Genomic DNA, 25,082 nt, shown 5'->3' with positions numbered 1-25,082 from the left:
GTAAATGAATATCGTTTTAACGGAATTATTTTTGCACTGAGCATCATCTATATTTTCACATAGAACGAAACTAGTCCAAAATTACAAAATAAATTACAAAACACGAACAACAAATTTAGAAGTCGGTGTATATTTATTTCTGTCGAAAAGTTCTGAACTATTGGGTGGAAACAAAATGAATTGTTTCATTCACCTTGGTGGTCATATAATTAAGAATGATATATCCAATCAGATAATCCCACGTCTCTGGGCAATTTCTATTATTAATGAAGGCTATATCAAAGGCGTAAAATAAGAGATGCAGAGAAGACAAAAGAATAGCTTGTACCATACCTTGACCTCTGCTTTTACTGCTCCAAAATATGTTTCGAACGCCCAAAGTTTTCATGAATGTTAACCTTGTCGCAAAGTACCTTAAGTTATATTTCATATATATAATTTTATGGGTTTTTTTTTTTATAATTGATAAATATGCTACCAAATCTACATGCACTCATTTTATATAAGCTAATCTAATGTCATACTCAGTAATTACACTCCCACTACCCACCGGCTTGCCATTAACACAATATCAAAGCATTTGGATCGCTTGCTGTCAATATCAGATAAACACGAGAAGCCTGATCTTTTGACAAACCAGTATTTATTCAGTATATTTGAGTTATATGTGTTTACTGGTTTTTGAACAATTCATGTTGAACTAGAATAGAGCTATTTAAATATAAAATAATACGAAATTACTTATATTTCCAACAAACTAGTTGTCTCTAACGTAATCTTAGAAACAAAATACAATCAATTATCAATATAACTTCAATAACTAACACCGACGTTAGTTACAAACTGCCTCAGAGATTGGTCAGTATTCATATAAGATTGTTGTAGAATATATGGTTTATTGGCTACTGTAATATATGACGTCACCCGAGAGGCAGTCGTTCGGCAGAGGTGGCAAGTTAAAAGAAACACGCACGTTCGAGTTAGAGCGATAAGGAAGAACTGAGGAAGTTAGTCCAAAAGCTTCATCCCGCTGGACTGGAACCCGAGACAATACAGTAATCAACAACCATGTTTTCAAGGTATGTCATATAGTTAGTATTCCCATAAAATATATTACTATTTCGAGAAATTACAAACATGTGAAGTCGTAATGAATAAATTATACACGTAGATTGAACAGTTTCCAGTAATTAAAACAGCTTTAGGAAATTAAAGAGAAACTTAGCTTAATAGTGAATCAGGTAAATATGAAATCTGTTTGATTGATAATATAAAACCAGTTATATTTAGACGTTGTTTCTACTTAATCATAAATAAACAATGAAGTCCAAACATGAATTATGGCTCAACAAGTGGAACTCTTATTAACCTCTTAGAAATCAAGCATTTTGTATTTTCAGAAACCACAAAGAGTTGTGACATTAGAAAAACATTTAAAGTTTTGTAGTTCCCTGGTTCATTACATAATTCATTAAAGAAAAGTCTTACAAACGACATATCACAGGATTCGGAAATATATATATATAGTTGATGTACAGAGCATGCCCTTAGGGTTAGCATGGATTAACATATGTATTTCTGAAAGCAGCTGATAAATGATGGAAATGATATGATTTTCGCAGCGTTTTTAAGGTTAATCGCACATAAAATAGCAAGATATCTTTAGATATGTCACGAAAGAAGTGATAAAAATGGTTCATTTAATTAGCTCTAAAGTGAAGATCATGCTAACCAAGCACCGATATTGCAGAAATCGTAATAATAAAGATGAAATACATTAATCCTCTCTAAGGAAGGTTATCGTTCAAAATGTGAGGTTCGGTAATATAAGGAATGAATTTTATTTTAATAAAGGTGAAATACATTAACCTTTTTAAGGAAGGTTATCTCTCAAAATGTGAGGTTTGGTAATATTAGGAATGAATTTCATTTTAATAAAAGTGAAATACAGTAACTTCTGTAAGAAAGGTTATCTCTCAATATGTGAGGTTTGGTAATATTAGGAATGAATTTCATTTTAATAAAAGTGAAATACAGTAACTTCTGTAAGAAAGGTTATCTCTGAAAATGTGAGGTTCGGTAATATTAGGAATGAATTTTATTTTAATAAAGGTGAAATACAGTAACTTCTGTAAGTTTGTTTGTTTGTTTGTTTTGGAATTTCGCACAAAGCTACTCGAGGGCTATCTGTGCTAGCCGTCCATAATTTAGCAGTGTAAGACTAGAGGGAAGGCAGCTAGTTATCACCACCCACCGCCAACTCTTGGGCTACACTTTTACCAACGAATAGTGGGATTGACTGTCGCATTATAACGCCCCCACGGCTGAAAGGGCGAGCATGTTTGGCGCGACCGGGATGCGAACCCGCGACCCTCAGATTACGAGTCGCACGCCTTAACACGCTTGGCCATGCCGGGCCAATTTCTGTAAGAAAGGTCATCTCTCAAAATGTGAGGTTCGGTAATATTGGGAATGAATTTTATTTTAATAAAGGTGAAATACATTAATCTCTATAAGGAAGGTTATCATTCAAAATGTGAGGTTCGGTAATGATTTGTGCAATGAAGATTGTTACTAAGAGACAGAGTATCTCCCGAGTGTGAGTTGCTTTACCAAGAGTGGGATTCGATGATTTCTGGAAGGAAAGCCATCATTTCAGAAAGTACGATATGCATAAACTAAAAACCATTTTCTTAAATGGTTTGGTTTTCAGACTCGAAAGTTACAGGTGGAAGTTCTCCAATATAGAAAGTAAAGACTATCATAAAAGAGAATGATAATCAAAAATCTTACTAATAGATTGGGATTAAAAACATGATACCGCGTAAATACAATGTCAGATGTTGAAACTTCGTTTTAAGCAATTTATAGATATTTTCATACGTTCGTAAACTATTATGAATGAAGCTCGAAGATAAAAGGAAAGTGGATTATTTGTACTTGGTTCTAGGTCAAATTCGCACAAGTCATATACGTCTTTTTTTTTTTCTGAAAACAGTTTATGTACAGATAACATCTCAGTCAGTTAAATTAGTATTTGAAAAAGGAAAGAGCCTACTTTGTAAGATAAGTTTTAATTGTTAATAACCGTTAAGTATTCTCAGGAAGAGATGATTAATATTTTGATGTTACAAACTTCTGAAAAGAATATTTTAACTGTACCATTAAATACCAAATGTAGTTCAAATTGTTCGTGGATCCACGCACGATCTTTAGATTTGTTTTGAAGAAAAGCAATCATTGGAGATATTGCTACATTGTGATCTTCAAATATTACTAGCCAATCTTATAGTAAACTAGCACGTTGTTTCATATAATTGTATGGTATGAGTTGCTTTTGTATGCAAAGATTCATTCTCTATAAATGAGATATAATATATGATTATTCTTAACTTTTCTAACACTAACAAGAGTTTCTTACTCGACATAACTGTTAATACAGAGACAACACGTTCTCTCCCTTCACAATGTGTTTTATAGGTCAAGTTCGTTGGCGATTGTTAGAGGAGAGCCACTGCATAACATCTGAAATACCATGACATAAATTTATTTTGCCTCTGTTACAGAATTATTCCTAGAAAGTAGAAACTATGTAGATTACTGAATGATAAGCATACTACGTAAACAAAATACAACATGTTTTTGAACCACTGTTCAGACGAAGACAGTAAAACAACCAAAATATGTTGAATAAACTTTAACAGTTTTTCGCGCTTTTATGAATCGCGTGATTTGTTTCCGCCATTTCTTTATTTTATTAGATAATGATTAATAACTGAAAATTATATTCAACCTCATAACGTTCTTTAAGCAATAAAAATAACAGACTATTATTGCAGCGTCAACAATAATTGAAATTTAAAATAAAGATTTCGTGCGTTTAGACGGGGTGAAGATTTGAACTGAGTGCTACTGTAGTATTAAATATTTTACTAAAGCAAACGAAAATAAAGGTTCAACGTCGTAGCAGAGTAATCCTTGATAACATAAAATGGTGCAGTGGTATGTCTTTGTACTTTGTTGTGCTTAACAACAAACAACAACATAGGCAAAACAAAAGTTATTACATGTTTACGTTCCTATTCCTGAGACATATGATACAAAAATAGCTAAAACATATAATAGTTAGCATCTGTTGAAATTCTTTATGTGATCGTGTCAACAGAAATGCAATTGTACCCTTTTTGGTGGCTCTATGATTATGCTACAATAAACACATGTAATTTACTTACCTTCTTAACTTAAATGATGACAAATGATATACAAAATTCAGTAGCTGGGAACGAGATCGATCATAATTTTGTTAGCAGGTTTAAAAAATATTTAATCCCAAAATAGTCGTTTTGTGTTGGCTCTGTGAAAGTTTTTAAACTATTTAGTATTCATCGTTACTGTCTAGAAAAGATGCATGGCTTAGTACACAATGTAGAGAAACGCTTATGTTATAAATTGTTTATATTTCGATATTGATGAAGCAAACAACATTATGTTTAAAGACAAAACGAGCCAAATTTGATAATAAATAAAAATGAATAAATCTGTGGGTTTGATTTTTCAAAACATCTTTTTGAACACGAAATGTGAAACCAAATATTACGGATTTCATCTCTAGCCAGTAGTAAATGAAAATTCACTTGAACGAAAACAACCGATTTCTTAAATGTGACCATGGGACTGCATTTCTTACTTAATTGACGATAAAAAGCAGCTCTTGGAAAATATAGAAAAACAGAAACACAAGAAATAAGAACTTCAAGCCGCTTTGATATACTTGTTTCCATGTGTAACCCCCTGATGGGAAACTTACCAATAATAATCTTAACAACACTTCAAAGGAAATGGATGTAGCCACTTAGGGACTTTCTTCAGTTTACACTGAAGTTAAAAAGAAAAACACACCAGTGGCACTTTACAATATAAGTACTGTTAATTTAAATATTTAAATATATGAAAAACGAAATATTCTTCGTAGTAGTAATATTAACCAATACTTCTTCTTATAACAAAAGATAATCTATGAAACAATCTATTAGAAAGATTGATAAGTTCCTACTCTCATTGTGTAGGAAAATACATTTTTACGTGTAACTGTGATATTAATCTAAACTCTTTCTTTCTCTCTTTCTGTCCCAAGTATAGCTTTTAATATAAATATTATACAAGAAAAGCTACGTAAATGTTATATTGGACCCTGTTCTGTTGTTTGAGACACCCTGCCGTGTGTTCAGCCATTTAAGGTACTGGACATTGGCAATTAAAGGCATCAGGTGACTGATCCAATCATATAAATCTTTGTAACCAACCAGTTCCCTGCTGACCTCCTGCTGACAATAAATCAAGAGCAATACCGCTTGAAAGATTTACTTCCAAGAAAAATAAATGTCTTGTTGAGGAACTTTTGTTTTGGCTTCAGTCAAATGTAAAGAAAGCATGTTACCAAAGAACTAGAAGCTTGATTTTTGTTTTTGTTGTTGTTTAATGAATATCTGCATAATAAATATTTAAACAAACTTTCATAGAGAATGTTTATTCAACTAGTTATCTTTTACAAAATCAGAAATGTTGTATGATAAGAAATGTAACTCTGAACTACATACAAACATGTATTTCGTATATTATTATTACTTACCGTCATTTTTCACAGATTAGTGTGTATCCTTAATGTTAAGATTATCAATGGTGTCCATTGGCTTTTTAAACACGTTTTTCTAATCCATGAATACATGAAATTACTTGTATGTTCACGACTTTGTAAGTTACTGACTCTTCAATAACACGTCAAATTGGCAATTTCCTCAACTTATTTAGTCGTTTCTTTACATTCGCCACCCAGTGGTTTAGCGGTTGGTCTGCGTTTGGTTTAAGATACCCGCAGTGGGCAGGGTACAGATTGCCCGTTGTGAAGCTTTAAGTTTGAGAATAAAAAAGCAAGCAAACATTTTTACAAAATTCCTGAATGTTTTGCAATACGTTGACCTGACCGCTGTGAATTAATTGAAAGGAAGTTAGTTTAAGGGGTGAACAAATTCTACCTTCAGTTGTTTTCCTGTAAACATTGTTTTTCAATGCCAGTATTCACAGTTTTGAAATATTTATTTCCATCAAGCACACCAAACGTCACGTGATCCGATGACAATAAAATATCTGTTTTAATTTATGAATATTAGTAGTTAAATTATTCATCCTTTAACAAAGTTCTGCGCTCATGTTTTGTTACTGAAACTGTTTAATGTCTGTAGACATTTGTGTTTATATTGTTCTTTAAACTATATAAAATGAAAACTTGTACTTACATATTCCTCATTTTTTCTCAATCCATCGACTAAACATTGAAATTCGAAAATCTCGATGGTTAGCATGAGATCTCAAGCCGTCTCTTATTACTAACTACAAAAGGTTATTTCCTTTGTCACTCTGTCAAGAACGCTTTCACGCTCCGATTTTTTGGTAATGCTTAACGATATACAGGTTCTGTTAGGAACAAAACTATCACCTGATTGTTCTTAGGCTAACTATGGTGTTTACGTTGAATGGCCAATATTCGTGTTGATTTATTAATAATACTTTTATATTTTATTTTTCAATCGTTTTGGTGACGTAACAGCAAAATAGTTTAATGCAAAAGTTTTAAGATATTGACTTTTTATTTGTTTTGGAATTTCGCACAAAGCTACTCGAGGGCTATCTGTGCTAGCCGTCCCTAATTTAGCAGTGTAAGACTAGAGGGAAGGCAGCTAGTCATCACCACCCACCGCCAACTCTTGGGCTACTCTTTTACCAACGAATAGTGGGATTGACCGTCACATTATAACCCGCGACCCTCAGATCACGAAGCGCACGCCTTAACGCGCTAGGCCATGCCGGGCCCCTTAAGATATTGAATTGTAGCCAAAAGTAAAATAAAATTTATCAAGTAGTGTTTCAGCTTAGCCTTACGTCACGTATATGTATTAGTCCTAATCCCTAGATTAGACTACAAATAGGCCTACTATTACTGTCGTTATATAGTGTTTAAAAAGTTTTAAGGGGAGATTAAAATGTTAATTCATAAAAATTATTTTGGTGTTTTGACACATATTTTACCTATGTTTTCTAATTCCTGACTAAGAATACAGTGAGAATGTCAAAAGTTCTATTCAGGTCTCTTTCAAAATGCACACATACTTTTGTTCACGATAACAACTTTCTGTGTACTTTTTACAAAAAATCTGGTGATTGAAGAATTACTTCGAAACTGATGGGATAAATGAAGAGTAGATGCATTTTGGAAGTACGTTGAAATAAATTTTAGTTAAGTTAAATATTTTTTTCTAGTATAATCTTAACATATTTACTAAACGTACATCAGACATTTTGCATCTATTTTACAGATAGAAAAAAACTACGCGTCGTAACTCTCTGTTATAACACAAGTTTCTCTTGTGGATTTGATTTGTTCATGGCCATACGTAATAGCAAAACATATTTTTGTTTATGTTCACATTAACTGTGTGTAAAATTGGAATTAGGTATGTTTTGATCCTAGCTGCTCATTTAATAAGTTGTTAATCAGTTGTAAAAATAAATTTAAAGAATCAAAACGAAAAAATCAACATTTACAAAAATAGTCCATGTGGTTTAACAGTCTGCACAGATTATCATTTTACTCATCGTGTGAACTAAAACAACCGTTAAAAACAAACAAGTGGAATATGAGACAAATACTGTAAGAAAAGTACTGTTATAAAATCGAATCAAACTACCATGTTATCTAAGTAAAAATATTTTTACATTAAGAAATTTGTGGAAGAAGTTTGTTTCTAACTAGAATTTCACTGAGATGTTATAAAATCTAATTTGATCAGTTTCTGTCTTCTTGTTTGAATGAAATAAAACGTTCTCATACTTGTAACAACTAACACGGAAAATTTAACAAGCAATTTTTTCACTTTTTATTATTCATGGCCTCCAGTGACACAGCAGCATGTCTGTGGACTCACACGACTAGCAACCGGTGGGGGGGCAGAGCACAGATAGCACCATGTGTAACTTTGTGATTAATTCCAAACAAACAGGACTTGTTATTCAGAGGGAATATTCAGTAATTAGGTCACAATTATTCTTTCCAGTCTGACTGCACAATACGTTTGCAGAAAAAATACACAAGTTCGAACGGTTTAGCCTTTAACTAAAGTTCATTGTTGAAAATTGGAAGCTATGGTTAATTAGGCGTCACTAAAGACATAAAGAAATGCATGATTTTATCTAACAATACTTAAGGAGGTTTAAATGACAAAAACCTCCAAAGATTTGACTACTTAAATCAAGATATAGCTGTCATAATGTACCCTTCCTGACATAAAGAGTTCAAACTTCAGGATTTTAAAATATTTTAATAGTTTATATTGGACTCGAAAATACTTAGAACATCTATTCAAATTAGTCGCTAAAGACCAATACAAGAACTTGGAACTCATAAAGAACTTTACCAAGAAATGTTTTTAGATTTCTTGTTAGAAAGTTGTTTTTTTTTAAATAAACACATCTAATTATTTCCCTTTGTGCTTTAATTATCTGTCAAAGGTAATTTTGATTTAATGAAGATTAGTGTTGCAAGTATCTTTGCAACTATTTCGTATATTGTAAATAGTTCTTACAAGCATTCATTTATGTTACCAACTGTCACGAGAAAGCAGTGGCAGAAGTGATGTACAATAATTCTAGATAATTAATTTCCGTCTTTGGAAATCTTTCTTGAAAGATTCATTTTCTGTCTACATTAAGTACCCACGAGATATACTGATTTATTTTTGTATAAGTAGAGTTTTAAAGTCAATACATTTCGAGATTTTCAGTCTGTTACCAAGTAGCATTAATTTAAAATACATCTTTTTTTTATTAAGAATGGCCATCTGCCCATTTATTTATGTATTAATAAATAGACGGTCACTCGTAGTTACATCCTATAAAATTATCTGTTTATTTATAATAGTACTATTTTGTTGCTGATGTTTCAGTTTCTGATAGTTAAAAAAGGCAGAATTAATATTCCTATTGTTTACACGATTAAATTAACAACAATAACTAGGGAAAATAAATTGAAAGGGAACAACTAGTGATTTACGATATAACATTGGACTCTTTAGTTTACACCAAATAAAGCTAATTAAATACTTCTCAGACGTACGGTGTTTTTATAATGTCTAAGTGAATTACCTTATTTTTTCTTCTGATATTACACACGGTACCCCGCCCTTTCGTTAAAATTTCTAACGTTTTGGTTGCTACACCTTTAATATAGGTTATTGTCTTGTCACATAAACCTCACTATTTTTCACACACATATATGCTTGTTTGCTTTTGAATTTCGCACAAAGCTACTCGAGGGCTATCTGTGCTAGCCGTCCCTAATTTAGCAGTGTAAGACTAGAGGGAAGGCAGCTAGTCATCACCACCCACTGCCAACTCTTTTACCAACGAATAGTGGGATTGATCGTCACATTATAACGCCCCCACGGCTGAAAGGGCGAGCACGTTTGACGCGACCGGGATGCGAACCCGCGACCCTCAGATTACGAGTCGTACGCCTTAACACGCTTGGCCATGCCGAGCCCACATATATGTTGCTCTATTAAACGATACAAATGCTATAACGTTCGAAGAATGGTATCAAGTCACTTGATATGCGTAACTAGTGTTCTAGTCACACATTTTACTGCTTTAAAAGGAAGTGTGAAAATCACATGAATTGATTATATCTTGGATCATTAATTATGTGGAGCTACAGTAACTGTTGAGTTACTGTATTATTGCTGGTTTAATAATATGGAGCTACAGTAACTGTTGAGTTACTGTGTTATTGCTGGTTTGATAATGGGGAGCTATCGTAATTGTTGAGTTACTGTGTTATTGTTGATTCAGTGATGTGGAGTTAATTACTTTAACTGTTGAGTTTACTGTGTGATTGCTTGTTTTACTTATGTTTAGAATATGTACGCAAGACAACAAAAAATTAATGGCCAAGCTGCAAGAAATTTTAATCAAGTAATAAATTATAATCCTGTGACAAAATTACAAACTCTATTAACACAGTTGGAAAGTACAATTTAGATATATTTCAGTTTTGTTTTTAATGAGCTTGCCAAGCTGAGCATAATATGGTTCCCAAACTCTTTTGTAGGCGCTTTTCCAGTAAATTTCACCTTCACCACAACTCTACACTAAATATAAATAACTGATAATAACGTTTTATCAAATTATTCGTTACTAAAACCAATATAGATAAAACAACTCATATAATTAATAAATTACGACAATTTTATTAAGTCAGATGAAAGGTGTAGAAGGAGAGTTGTGATTTAATACATTTAATGGAAGTTATGTGCTTGTTTTAGTTTCTCCAATAGCACAGATAGCCCTCGAGTAGCTTTGTGCGAAATTCAAAAAAAAAAAAAAAGTTTCTTTAAGAGTGTTTTAATACTTCTATGTTGTATTCCTGATTTAGTTTCCCAATCTTTCATTGGATTACTTTTCTTTATATTCTATATTAGTAGCAAGAAGAAATTCCGATTCATAGTGGTATTGTTTGTTAGCTTAGAAAATAGAACTGTAATTTTATTTAATTTATATTTATTAGACAGAATGTAATAAAGTACAGAAGTGTGTTATGTCATATTTAAATTTTACACAAAAAAGTCGAGGGTTCCTAATTTACGTCTCATTTCCACCAAATCTCACCCCATATTTTGAAGCTATGTGTGCATTATAAGAGAAACTGTCAAATCCCGCTGTTCAGTTACATTTGGTAAAGAGTTAATATGGGTATTGTTGAATAACTGCCTTTCCTCTAGTCTATTATTTAATAATTAGATATGGTAAGGATAAATAACCTGGGCGTAACTTTGGGTGAACATACAAAACAACACGTAAAAGGTTGCTTACAGTGTGTAAAGTTTCATGTTTCATAACACAAACATCAAACAAACAACACGTGTAAGTGTAGTGATGATAACTAAAACAATGATTAACGTGTTGGAAGAAACAAACAACAACCTTAGTAAGTCGTTATGGGGAATGACGAACTGTTTCAGTACAAACTACGACAGAGTTTTAATATTTATAGGATACCATCTTAGTAGTACGCTATTGCTGAGAACACATTCTTAATCTTGTCCACAAAATCTGCCTGAGAAAGTATTTATATTTTTAGTGGCGACCTCTACTGATTTTTGTAAGCTCTGCTCCTAATGTTTGTTGAACAAACTGTAAATATAAAACAATCAGCTACAAATAAAAAGAAACGTTTAAGTTTAATTCAAGAGATATAAGTACAAAGAAAGACTGTTTTTGATGTACGTTTTTTTTAGCAGAGATAGTGTAGTGACATTTACCCGCTATGTTCTTAACTTAAGCAATTTTCACAGTTTTAATATGCTTAGTGAGAATTTTTTCGTTTGTTTGTTTTGAATTTCGCGCAAAGATGCACGATGGCCATCTACGTTAGCCGTCCCTAAGTTAGTAATGTAAGACTAGAGGGAAGACAGCTAGTCATCACCACCCACCGCCAACTCTTGGGCTACTCTTTTACCAACGAGTTGTGGGATTGATCGTAACATTATAACGCACTCACGGCTGAAAGGGCAAGGATGTTTGATGTGACAGGGATTCGAACCCGCGATCCTCAGATTACGAGTCGAGTGTCTTAACCACCTGGTCATGCCGGGCCGTAGTGGGATTTTATTCGAAAATAATAGCCTATTGCATCAATCATTGCTTACAACCAGGAGCGAAATCATCTATTATTCGTTCGTCTCAAAATAAGCAATGAATTAAATTGCAATTGTACAGAGGAAGGAAGATAATGCACTTATTCTGTATAAAATCACTACTTTTGTAATCTAAAAACTTTGTATTTACAGGCGTAAGAAATACTTGAAAAATGGAAAATAGATACAAATTATAATTCATGACGCTAACGATTTTTTACAAAAAAAAAAATAGTGAAGCTTTTGGAAGTTCCCCACAAAATTGAGTCTTAAAAACAAAAGTTAGATAAGCCAAGTATTGTGTATTGTTATCAAGTTCTTCAAAGCTTTAAAAGTGTAATTTTAACATTTTTAACATCGAGTTTTCACCTTGTACATGTATTTAGAATAATATAGTCTCTAATCTCGTAGCTCTTATTTTACATAATTCGTTCTTCATGAATAACAAATATACTGAACTAAGTCGTTAACAGCTCGTTGTTTTCTATTCATCGTTGGATAATCAAATCATTTTGTTTCGAAAATGTTATTATGTGGAACTAGTCATTAAACCTAATATAAGTGGCTGGTAAAACAGGACTTGAACCTTTTTTCTTAGTAATTTTATTTAAACCTAACTTATGAATTATTCATATATTTTCACAAAAAACAACCATTTCTTTACAAGTATGGTTGAAGAAGTTTACTTTTTTATTTCATCTGTAACGCCGATTTTTATGCTCGCCCACACTTATTCACTGCATGAAATTTCACACCCTCTGTTGAGGGATTTTGAACTCTGCGTGATTGGTCGTCAGGTTTATTATTTACTCATCCTAGATTTACTAGAAAAATACAATTTAATTTGTCGGGTATTCTACCTATTTTGGAATCAAAGCGGTATTTTACATTCAGTTCGTTGATTGATTTAGCATAGTATATTACCAGGAAGTGTGAAGTGATCATTAATAAAAATATTCCTACAAGTTTACAATAAAATCTGAAGAAATCCTTTACTCTCTAGGTAATGATAGAAAACTTTATTTAAACCAACGTTTCACCATTGCGACTTCATCAGGGGTAATGGTGTAAGAAATGTTGACTCAAAAAATAAAGTACAAAGTAAGGGTCGTTTTTATCTCTAACTTCATTACCCTAACGTTTAAGTCCCTTCAACATGAAGAACAAAAATATTTCTACCTACACGTTTCTTGTAGCTCAGTAATTGTTATTATTCATCAGAAATTTTATGCAAAACGTCGTTTCCAGTTTATGGTAAATTTTAGTTAAAAACCTGTGAACAGCATAAAGATATAATTTGGTATATGTATACGAGGTCTGTTCAAAAAATACGCGAACTGTTTGAATTGCGCGGCTCCAGTTGGTTCCAGGGAAATCCGCTTGGTGTCGCTAGGTATGCACAGATCAGCTGATTACGATGCCATTTCCCGATTGCAGATATCTTCATTTGTGTATTAGCTACGCGGTTTTAAGTGAAGTTCGATTTTTTTCGTTTGGCGGATTTCAGAATGAATGACCTGAAGGAGCAACGACTTGCTGTGAAATTTTGTGTTAAACTTGGAAAATCTGCGACTGAAACTTTTGCTATGCTTAACACGGCTTACGGTGATGTTGCTATGAAGCGTACGGCATGTTTCAAGTGGCATGAACGTTTTAAGGATGGTCGACAGTCCATTGAAGATGATGAACGTCCTGGACGTCCTTCCACGTCAACTGACGACCCACACGTCGACAAACTCAACACCCTAGTGCGGGCAAATCGACGTCTGACTGTCAGGGGGCTTGCTGAAGAGTGTGGGATATCAGTTGGATCTTGTTACGAAATTTTGACCGAAAAATTGAAGATGCACCGCGTTGCTGCGAAATTTGTGCCTCAGAACTCGTGAGTTTTTGGCCAAACACTCGATCACTGTTCTTCTCCACCCCCCTACTCACCTGACCTTGCTCCTTGCGATTTTTTTTTGTTCCCCAAACTCAAAAGATCCTTGAAAGGAAGAAGATTTGAGACGATTCCCGAGATTAAGGCAAATGCGACGAAGAAGCTGGAGGGCATTACAAAAGAAGCGTACCAGGACTGTTTCAACAAGTGGAAACACCGTTGGGATAAGTGTGTGCGTTGGGGAGGAGAGTACTTTGAAGGGGTCCCAGATCTGTAACTTCTAAATAAAGTACATTTTGTTTTATGACGTCAGTCCGCGTATTTTTTGAACAGCCCTCGTATATATATCGTCAAATTATACCTTTGATTAACGGGGGAACTTAACTGGAAAGTATGCACTCATAAAGTTCGAGAAGTCCTAAAATTACTTTATAGTTTTTGTTGTTGTTGTTACCGCTAGACGCTAAAATAGTCTATAAACAGTTTCTTTTTTTGTTTTTATTGAATTTCGCGCAAAGCTACTCGAGTGCAATCTGCGCTAGCCGTCCCTAATTTAGCAGTGTAAGACTAGAGGGAAGGCAACTATTCATCACCACCCACCGCCAACTCTTGGGCTATTCTTTTACCAACGAATAGTGGGATTGACTGTAAAATTATAATGCCCCCACGACTGAAAGGACGAGCATGTTTGGTGCGACGGGAATACGAACCCGCGACCCTCAGATTACGAGTCGAACGCCTTAACCCACCTGGCCATGCCGGGCCTGTCTATATACAGCACGTCACATTAAGTTAGTTTGTATGTTTATTTTAAACACAAATCTATCCTATTGTGTAGGTCTTGGGTATCGAACCTCGATTCGTTTAGCGTTATAATCCCGCAGACATACTGCTTCCTATTTGGGATAGGACAGTATGGTTAGAGTAAAACTAAATAAATCCCGAAAAAAGAATGTTAAGTACATACAATTTACGTAAAATAATTCAAGAAGTTGTTTTAAGGGACGTAATGATCGCAAAATTCACTACGTTTTCTGCAGTAAAATTTACAAAATTACAAGAGTAAAAAAAATAACCTCATTACAATGTACTTTGTTAAGTTATAAGCCAATTAAAGGACAGTTCAATATTTCATTTGATTATATCGTCTTCTTTATGAAAAATAAAACTATAGTCTTATTGCCACGGTATGTTTCCTGTGGGACAGTGGTACTCTTCGGATTTACAACGCCAAATTCAGGGGTTCTATTCCCTTCGATGAACATAGCAGATAGCCTGATGTGGTTTTGCTATAAGAGAGACACAATTCCCCCAATGGCACAGCAGTATTTTTGTAGACTTATACTGCTAGAAACTGGGTATCGATACCGTGGTGGATAGAGCACAAATATGTCATTTGTTTATCTTAGTACTTAAGATAAAGATAAAGCTTTTGGGCAAAGATTTATTAGCGCGTCAATCTTTGTCACTACTGATAGAAACATTGAAATTTTTCTATGTTCCTCAAACCTTATGTTAATACATGTGCAGGTAGGTTAAAGATTCTTCGAGCTCGAGAGAACCACATCAGTATTCACTTAACCGAGTTGATTTTAAAACTTAACAACGAAACTCGTACGAATCATGAACAACCAAATATTCATGTAGATAAACATTTAACTCAGCTTCATACCATGCTTTGGAATTTTAGCAAGAATGTTGACTGCACATCTACAAATATGATTCGATCGAGTTCTTAACCCTAGCTGAACAATAAATTAATATTTAAAATAGTTGCATAAATTTCGCTATAAAGTTGTACAGATAAAATTTAATTGGCTCAGAATCAAAGAAGTTGAAAATGACTAAGCAGTACAAAAAATTAGGTTCTTTTATGACCTTACAACAATAAATACATGAATAATTATCCATTTTCTTGTCACAAGAAACACACGATGTGAAACCTATGACTTTAATATTAACATCTGTAAGATGTTTGATTTCTTGTTTTGTTCATACAGGTTCATATATAAAAGTCAATGTTTTGTACGAAGTAGGTTTTCTTCAGGAAATTGAAAACAGTTCTTTTTAAAAAATAATTTCGTTTCTTCAAGTCAGAGTACAGTTACATAGAGCACAAGTCACAGTAACTTGTCTCACAGGGCTACACTAACGGATATTGTGATGTCTCTCAGCTTCAGGCATTGATTTGAAGCAACAATAAGAAACATTACCATGGAACTGGCTTGTTGTTTTCAGAATTCTATCCTATAAACAATAAGATCACATAAGAGAGTGTCCACGTGTTATAAACTCAAGTAAAATCAGCACTGTCATTTAATATTAAAGTCACAAGCCTTCTTACTATATTTTTGTGTTTGTTTGAATAGAGGAGCCATTTTTTGTGTGTTTTTTTCAGTTAAGCCTCAGTGTACACAATACTCAATATTTTAATATAAGCGCTCTTTGGTGCCATCCCCCAGTGGTTCAGCGGAATGCCTACAATAGTTAAAATCAGGTTTTGAGTCGCAGTTCATGTTACTAGCAGTAAAAACAAGACATTTTAGACATATCTTCTTCTAGCAAAATAATTTAAGATTTTTTTATTAAACTACAGTCAGAACATCAAAGTGGTGAATATTTTTTTTTATTGAAAGGACAAGAAGATGTTTATTTGTTTGTATTAAGCATAAACCTACTCTGTCCACCACGAATATCAAAATCCAGTTTATAGGAATGCAAGTCCGCAGACATGCCGCAATGTCACTGGGGAGTAAAGGACAACAAGAATCGTTATGTGCGTAAATCTATCTCCACATAAAGCAAGCATATTCGTAGCTTAATAGTAATGTTTCCTGGAGATCCTGATATGAACGCAATATACCACCTTTCGGATATTTCCGATTTAAATTTTAGCGTGGCTTTAACAGAGACATCATTTCATAGAAGAAGTTCTAGTTTAGTTCTAATAAAAGAAATAACCGCTATGAAGTTAATACATTAGTTATTCATCTTTGCCAAAACTTAAACATCATCTGAGGACTGCTATCCGTAATTTTCAGCTGACAGAAAGGCAGCCAGCCAGTAGCATCCACTGCCAACTTGATTTTTCAGTATCATTCACTCCTTTTGTTGTAAATGTAATCAAATCGTCAGCTCTTCGAATTATTTGCTCCAAGCGTTACCAAGCCATCAAAATGAATCAATGATTTATCCTCAATATGTAGGTTTGTTGCTTTAGTGTGGTTTATTATACAAAACTTCTTATAGCATTTTCCTTTGGACTCAAATTTATCTGCTAGATTCATAAAAGTTCTTTGTTATAGGACATTCAGTTTTTCTCAAGAAATATTTTTAGTTTCAATTCGAAGGTTTAATGAAATAAAGTAATTTAAAGATATTTCTTAAATAAATAAAACAAGAATAATAAACTCCCCTGGTGGCGCCCTGGCATTAATTGTGTATTTCACTTTTGTTTTGAGTTTATAACCCAAAACTACACAATGGACTATCTGCACTTTGTCCACTGCGAAGAGTTGAACCTAGATTTTAGCATTGAAAGTCATTAAACATACTGACTCGTTGGGAGAATTGTGGATTTGGAGAAAGGATAACTGATGGATGTACGTTAAATAAGTGAAGAGGTTCTTAACCTTAATCTAAGGATTCGTTCAGTATTTTCAGTTTTGAACAAATTGTTAACCTCATATTTGTTTGGTCGATATAAATTTAGTCGATATAGTAAAGCATAGAATGTTAATTTATGTATATTATAATAATATCATATATTGGAAACTTAAATCACTTTTTTAGACTAAGTATAGAATAATCTCATGTCTATTTTTTTTTTAAAATTTAGTTATACTAAATAATGGGAACAACGTTCCCACATATTGATATTTGAATTTGTGGTTATATATGGCCTGGTGGTTAGGGCAGTTGACTCGCAATCTGCGGGTTAGAGTCCTCGACACTGAATACGCTTACTCTTTCAACTGTGAGGTTATTTTAATGTGACTGCCAATTAAGCTATTAGTTAGTAAAAAGAGTATCTCAAGATGTTCCGGTAGGTGGCATTGACTAGCTTCCTTCCTTCTAAATCATTGATACGTTAGGGATAGTTAGCGCACATAGCCCTGATGTAGATTTGCACGAAATTTCAACAAATCAAACCTACTGTGCATTGTTTCAATAGAAACTAAATTCAGTCGACCTCAAATCTTCATTTTTTTTTCTTTTTAAAAATCAATTACGTCATTTTATTGAAGCTTTTATAATTTCTCGCTTTTATTTTTTTTTTGAAAATCTTTTAATACGTTACTTTTGAGATGTAGAAAAGGTTATAACTTAGATACTAATATTACTTGTCAAGTCAATTTCAGTAAAATAGTACAATTACGTCACTTTCACCGAACAACTTGTGCTTTGGAATTGTGTTATTGTCATGTAAATAATTATATATGGAGAGAGATACATCATGTCGGCTTTATCATTAATACACCTCAAACGTTGCACAAGCGACCCAACTATAACTTACATTTTAAAATAATATTTATTTGAAGTTAGCAATCTGAAAAAGCAAATTTTTTATGACACACAGCTAAATGTCCAGCTGAAGGACTTCTAGATCTCAGTTATAGCTGTTCTTAATATTCAACTATTAACCAAAGAAGAATGCTAGTCAACAGCACCGACCGCCACAAGGCCATCAGTACTTTTAAGTGTTTTGTTTAATTAACTCTGGTATGATTTCCTCGAAAGGGGACCAAAAACCGCCTGCGATTATCATATGGCAGTAGCATGTTATCTGTCAGTTAGGCAGTAGTAATTAAAATGACGTCATATAAGGGACAATTAACGTTACAGTTTGTACAGCAAAACTTGTGCATGCCATGAATCACGAGAAGAATTATGCACTCTGTAAACTACAATACAGTATGACATACGAATTCAAAAGCAAGAAATACAATTATTTATTGTTCTATATATTGGATTTATTTACTCTTGAAAGAGAACATTTTTGAGAACCCTGCGAAAGTACATCTATTATTTATGTTTTCATCACTGTGTAGTTAAAACGAACATGTGATAGTTAATTCCATTATTTTTTGTTAATTAAAAACAGGATATACACTGCTGGCCAAAATCTTAAGGCCAATGAACATAAAGAAAAAATATGCATTTTGCGTTGTTAGACTCAACCACTTATTTGAGTAAAGCTTCGAAAGATGAAAATAAGAAAAGGGAAAATACAAATAAAAACTTTTTTAACATTTAATAGGGAAAATGTGAACACTATAAAATTATCCTAAATACTAGCTGATCAAAAGTTTAAGATCATACTGAAATGAAGCGTTAATTGGTAAACACGTAACGAAATTTAGTCATTTCTGTTCAAGCATTAGCGTTGTCAACATCTCCCACTGACATCTCCTGTGTTACATTGGGTAAAAACATGCCAAAGGATAAAAAGGTGACAGAGTTTGAACGTAGCAGAATTGTCGAGCTGCAAAAGCAAGGTCTCTCTCACTTGCCATCGCTGGTGAGATTAGGCGTAGTAAAACTACTGTCGCAAATTTTTTAAAAGATTCTGAGGGATACAAAACGAGAATTTCAAGTGGTCAGCCCAAGAAAATTTCGCCGGCGTTGAGCAGGAGGATTCGACGGGTTGTCCGGCAAGTCACTAGCCGATCGTCGAACCAGATTAAGGCTCTAACGGACACAGAATGCAGCGCAAGAACAATAAGACGGCATCTACGAGTGAAAGGCTTTAAAAACCGTAAACGTCTTCAAAGGCCACGTCTCCTTCCACACCACGAAACAGTTCGGTTAAACTTTGCTGAGAAGCACCTTCTCTTTCCATGGAACAATGGAGCTTCAGGTTATACAGGGACATCAAACAGCAGCTGGCTACATTGGCACGCTGGAGAGAGCATCCTTATTGACTGAAGGCCCTCGCCTGTGTGGAAATGACTGGATATTTCAGCAGGACAACGCTGCAATGGACATTGCCCGCAGGACAAAAGGACTTTTTCATGGCGAATAACGTGATTCTTTTGGACCATTCAGCGTGTTCGCCCGAACTGAACCCCACTGAAAATGTTTGGGGATGGATGGCAAGGGAAGTTTATTGAAATGGACGACAATTCCAAACAGTGCATGATCTTCGTGAAGCCATCTTCACCACTTGGAATAACATTCCAGCCAGCCTTCTGCAAACGCTTATACCGACCGTGCCAAAGCAAAGTTTGCAGTTATTCGCACTGACGGCCGTGCAACTCACTACTGAGACCTCTTGTTGGGCATTTTCTACCCTGTTTAGGACTTCTTTTTTATGGTCTTAAACTTTTGGCCAGCTTCAAAAAGTTTTGAATGTAGAGAAGAATTAATGTAAATACATTGTAGTTAGGCTAATTTCATAGTGTTCACATTTTGCCTATTAAATGGTAAAAAGTTGTTTTTTATTTTCCTTTTCTTATTTTCATTTTTTCGAAGCTCTTCTCAAAAAACGTGGTTGAGTATAACAACGCAAAATGCATATTTTTTTTTTATGTTCATTGGCCTTAAGATTTTGGCCAGTAGTCTATATTTGTTTGTTTTTTGCTCAAAGCTACACAAAGGATATCTGCGTTAGCCGTCCCTAATTTAATAGTGTAAGGCTAGAGAGAAGGCAGCTAGTTATCACCATCCATCGCTAACTCTTTGGTTACCCCTTTACAAATGAATAGTGGGATCGTCTGTCATATTATAAGTCCCCACGGTGAAAAGGCAAGTACGCTTGGTGAGACGGGAATTCAAACCCGCGACTCTCAGAGTACGAGTCAAGTGCTTTAACTACCTGGCCATGCCGTGTCTGCGGTATATCTTATTTGTGTATTTGTTTTCTATGAATAGATAAGAAAATGTTTAATACATAATTTGAATAATTTAAACATAAAATCAAATACAAGAAAAGTAACTCTAAGTGTTGTAATATCAGATGCTGTAGTTATATTAACATTTTCATAGTGATATTTTAATTTTTCCTTCTATTATTGTTTCCTTAGTTTCAATTATTGTTTTCATGGAGACCCTGTTTCTTGTTCAGTAACAGCATACGTTTATCTTCATTAACAATAATAACGCTAGTAAAACTAGTTGTTGAATTTATTAAGCAATAAAAACATCGTCGAAAGCAAATGAGGATTTGCACAGCTTTTATAGTTCCTGATAAACGTACAAGACAGCCACATTGTAAACTGATATGTAAACATACTTTAACATGATAAAAGTACAAGACAGCCACATTGTAAACTGACATGCAAACATACTTTAACATGATAAACGTACAAGAGAGCCACATTGTAAACTGACATGTAAACATACTTTAACATGATAAACGTACAAGAGAGCCACATTGTAAACTGACATGTAAACATACTTTAACATGATAAATGTACAACACAGCCACATTGTAAACTGGCATGCAAATATACTTCAACATGATAAACGTACAAGACAGCCACATTGTAAACTGACATATAAACATACTTTAACATAATAAAAGTACAAGACAGCCACATTGTAAACTGACATGTAAACATGCCTCAACAAAACCCAAATGAAAGTCTGCGGTGTAAATAAAAGTATTTATTATTACAATGAATAAAATTCACTTACATTGTTTCCAATCAGTAAATGATGGAATTTGAAAAAAATTACTTACTAAGTTTTGTATCACTACCATGAATATGGAGAAGAAATCCTGTTAATTCACTCGAGTTTAACGTGTTTACATTACGTCCGATTGTGTAGCACGTAACAACAAAGGAAAGTGTAAATAGTTTGGTTTGTACTACTAACCAATTTATGTCTAACGTTGCTGCTTTACACATGAAGATTCTATTATTACTTTGTAACATCATGTTGTTGTTGTGTAACTCAGTCTAAAGTCCATCTGGAAGAGAAACAAAATTAAGCTGACTCACATCTGCTAATATAAACGTTAATAATTTTTCTTATCCCCAGCCAACATTTTTCTATTCACTGAGCACGAGCTCGGTTCTCCAAACTGTTTCACGGTGCTTTTCAAACAGGTCGAATAATAAAACCAATTGGTTGAACAGAATATGGCTTCCAATACGTGAATTAGCACAAAACAAGTTGAAGTAGGCATTTAACCATGAATACAAGTAAATACATTTTCAGTGGATATGCTATTTTTCTTTCTTCTAAACAATTATTTATGAATAGTTTTTCATGAAGACGTTTGTTGCAGATGTTATTCGAATGTAAACTAAATTACTCTACTTGTGTACAATGTTACAAAACAAATGTTTGAAGTCTGCTTCTTGGTTTGCGAAATAAATCTTTTTTTGTTCATAAGTCATTATTTTATGCGTTTACACTTGAAGCAGCTGTGATAATTCACAGAACATTGAGAGAGGTCATTTCAATTACAGTTATACTTTAGTGTTAGACGTTAAACGATAAAACAATAGAGCCAAGATACACTTAGATAAATCAGCACTGTTTTTAGAATTTTTGAAAGGAGAGAAATAATTGTGATAATAACACCTGTGAATAAAAATGTTGTTTTCTTTATTGCTTCAATATTATAAATAAATTTGCAAGTTTCGGTTACATGAACAAAAATTCGATTTTACGAATGTTTAGTGAAGACAAACACTGTTCGTCTGTCAAGAAAGTAAACGATGACTCAGCAGAAACTTCTGGAACATGTGTTTCATACATTAGGTTGTGACATGATATTGTGAATTAGCGTTGCGTGAAACTCCAAATGACATACAAAACTTGTTATCAAAATAAACTTTTGATCCATACATGAAGTTATCAGATATTATTGTTATTTTTCATAAAGTACTGTTTTTAACAGAAGAGTGGTGTTTATGTGAGACATATTTCAGCAAAAATGATTTTTTTTTAAATAAATAAAACTTTATAAAAGTGAAATGTGTTTATTTTCCTTTTCACTGATGTCTTCCTTTCGGTAATTTGAATACGCTATTATTATATCTTAAAAGAATGTATTAGATGAAATTACAAAGACTTTGAATAAATTATGCTGTTTTGATATTTACTTTAGTTGTATAAATTTATTAAATATAATGTCTTGTTCACTCGCGTTTCTTTCGCTGTGTGGAACTTGGACAACACCTCCTGTTCATCCTACTTTTTGTCTTTATACTCAGCCAAAAGATTCCTGTTTAACTGTCAATGAATAGTCATCTGACGTTTATTTTTCAAAAAAACATTTTTTCTCATTCAAAGGGAACTCTTATGAATCATATTAAACTTTTATTATAAGAGTAATGTGGCTTTAAGTTTTACTAATATATTTCTTCCATAAAAGAAACATAAATTAAATCTCCACACCAACTTTGTTTTTACGTGGCTCTTTCTTTAATGTTCTGTGTGTCATAACGCATGCGAGCATGATAAACAAAATAATCTCATTGTGGTTTTCTTTACAAAATAAAATAAGGGAGGTTTGTAAAGAGAACATAAATAAACAAATGTTTGTTTCAAATATAACTTTCAAACGTAGTTTTCGTTCACTTTATCAAAAATCTTCGTGAGAGAAATCATGTTAAACTACAAAATCTTTATAAGCTGTTTTTCTAATCCCACTCGTTGTGCTTTTTTATCTTTTGTAAAAAAACAATTGATAAAGAAGTCCAATTTATCAGATACGTTAAACAAAGAGTCGGTTTCTAACAGATACACGTACATGTTTTGATTGAATGTAATTAAAGCACAAAGTTACACAATGAGCTATCTGTGCTTTACCCACCGCGGGTATCGGAACCCAGTTTCTAGCGTCCGTAGACATACAACTGTGCCACAATGGGGGGAAACATACACAAATATACAAATTCAGAATATGTTATATGAGTTATCTTTGTAGTTTGACAAAAATAGCTAAAATAGTCTTTAAACTATTTCGTACTCACACATACCTAAAGTTTCAACCATCATCGCAATAACATAAAATAACTTTCACCCCTTGATGGTGTGAATATAAACAATGTATGAATAGTTTCCAGGACAATAGAACATTTGCTTTTCATTTGCTTTCGTTTCGGTGATTTACAAACATGGTTTTGATATCCTTAAAGTACAATGGTGAAATATTTATGTGAAGTGAGACAAAAAGTAAAGACAATTATAAAAATGAAGGAAACATTAATGCCGCATTGTTTTCAATTTCGTTTAGCTTTGTAAACATGGATGTAAAAGGGCTCTTTTTTCAGAAAGCAGTTTCTTTTCCAAAATATAATTTGGAAGGAGAAAAATAAATATTTATAAACCAATTATCGAATTAAATAGAAAGGTATTGTTACTTCTGAATGTACTGCCCAAAGTAACTCCGAAATTGTATGTGGCTAATTTGTCCTGATTCAGATTTGTATCTATTTTATTTCATCTTTTTTGATAAAGTTGAACAAAAATACAATACTTGTAATTGATTTAATATTTTTGCATTAATTCTTATAATCTTCATCCAAGCTTCGTTTGCTTTCTTTTCTTCAGAATAACAAAAGGGGTTCTTGTCGCCTGGGGATTTCTCTGGATGACCCAACTATTCGCTGTCTCATCAGGTGAGAAGAGAGAAGACATACAATATTCTGGTTATACGCAGAAGAAGGGGACTCACGATCTATACAGGTTTGGTCTCGGCAAAAGAAGACAACACTTTGATGACTTTGAATCCAAGAGAGCAGACCAAATGTATAGCTTTGGTCTTGGTAAAAGGGATTCTTTCACCTTTCCCGATGACATTTTATCAGATCATCTTGAACACCAAAGTTTCTTTTCGAATTATAAAAGCGTTCCTCAGCAGTTTGCTTTCGGCTTGGGAAAGCGGTTCTTGCCCCACATGTATAACATAGATGATGAAAGGGGTTTCACTTATGATTTTGGACTAGGCAAGAAAAATGATGAGAGAGAGAGGTTTTCTTTCGGCCTTGGTAAACGGCAAGAAAAACACTTCGATTTTGGTCTTGGGAAACGTAGTTCATTGGACTCTGGCATACCACGAGAGTATGAGGATTTCATTAAACGACGGTTTCACTTTGGCTTAGGAAAACGTGAGGATCGAGAGTACAGTTTCGGTTTAGGCCGAAAGAAAAGAGGAAGAGATACCGCTATAGAGTAAATAAAGCAGGGAAATTAATAAATTAGAGAACATCATTGGCATAGAAAATTAATCTCGATGAACGAAAGAGAAAAGTTTATATATTAAGGTATATGAAGAAAGTAAAGAAGTTTTGACACATATGACTGCTAATTTCTTATAAACTACTTTCTGTCGACGTGGCAAAATATGTGTTTATTTGGTTGTCAAAATGTATCCCATTTTATCTTTGTGTATCAAAATCTGAAGGACTAACTTTGTCACCAGAAATTGTTGATTAACTTCTTTAACACAGTGAAAAGTGTAGTCATAGCTCTAAGTGAAATAAAGACATAAAAGCATA

The 25,082-nt window shown here is 33.5% G+C and overlaps 1 protein-coding gene across 1 annotated transcript; it reads left to right on the top strand.

Moving 5' to 3' along the window:
* Positions 1–962: 962 nt before the first annotated feature.
* Positions 963–25,082, top strand: LOC143254611 (uncharacterized). Its single transcript, XM_076509759.1, has 2 exons — positions 963–1,079; positions 24,136–25,082. Exons 1-2 carry the CDS (start codon positions 1,069–1,071, stop codon positions 24,758–24,760), a joined length of 636 nt encoding a protein of 211 aa, XP_076365874.1. The 5' UTR covers positions 963–1,068; the 3' UTR covers positions 24,761–25,082.

The sequence above is a fragment of the Tachypleus tridentatus genome, chromosome 6 (genome assembly GCF_004210375.1).
Source record: "Tachypleus tridentatus isolate NWPU-2018 chromosome 6, ASM421037v1, whole genome shotgun sequence".
Classification (NCBI taxonomy): Eukaryota; Metazoa; Arthropoda; class Merostomata; order Xiphosura; family Limulidae; genus Tachypleus; species Tachypleus tridentatus.
The sequence above is the reverse complement of the archived record's forward strand: the minus strand, read 5'-3'. Positions and strand labels throughout refer to the sequence as shown.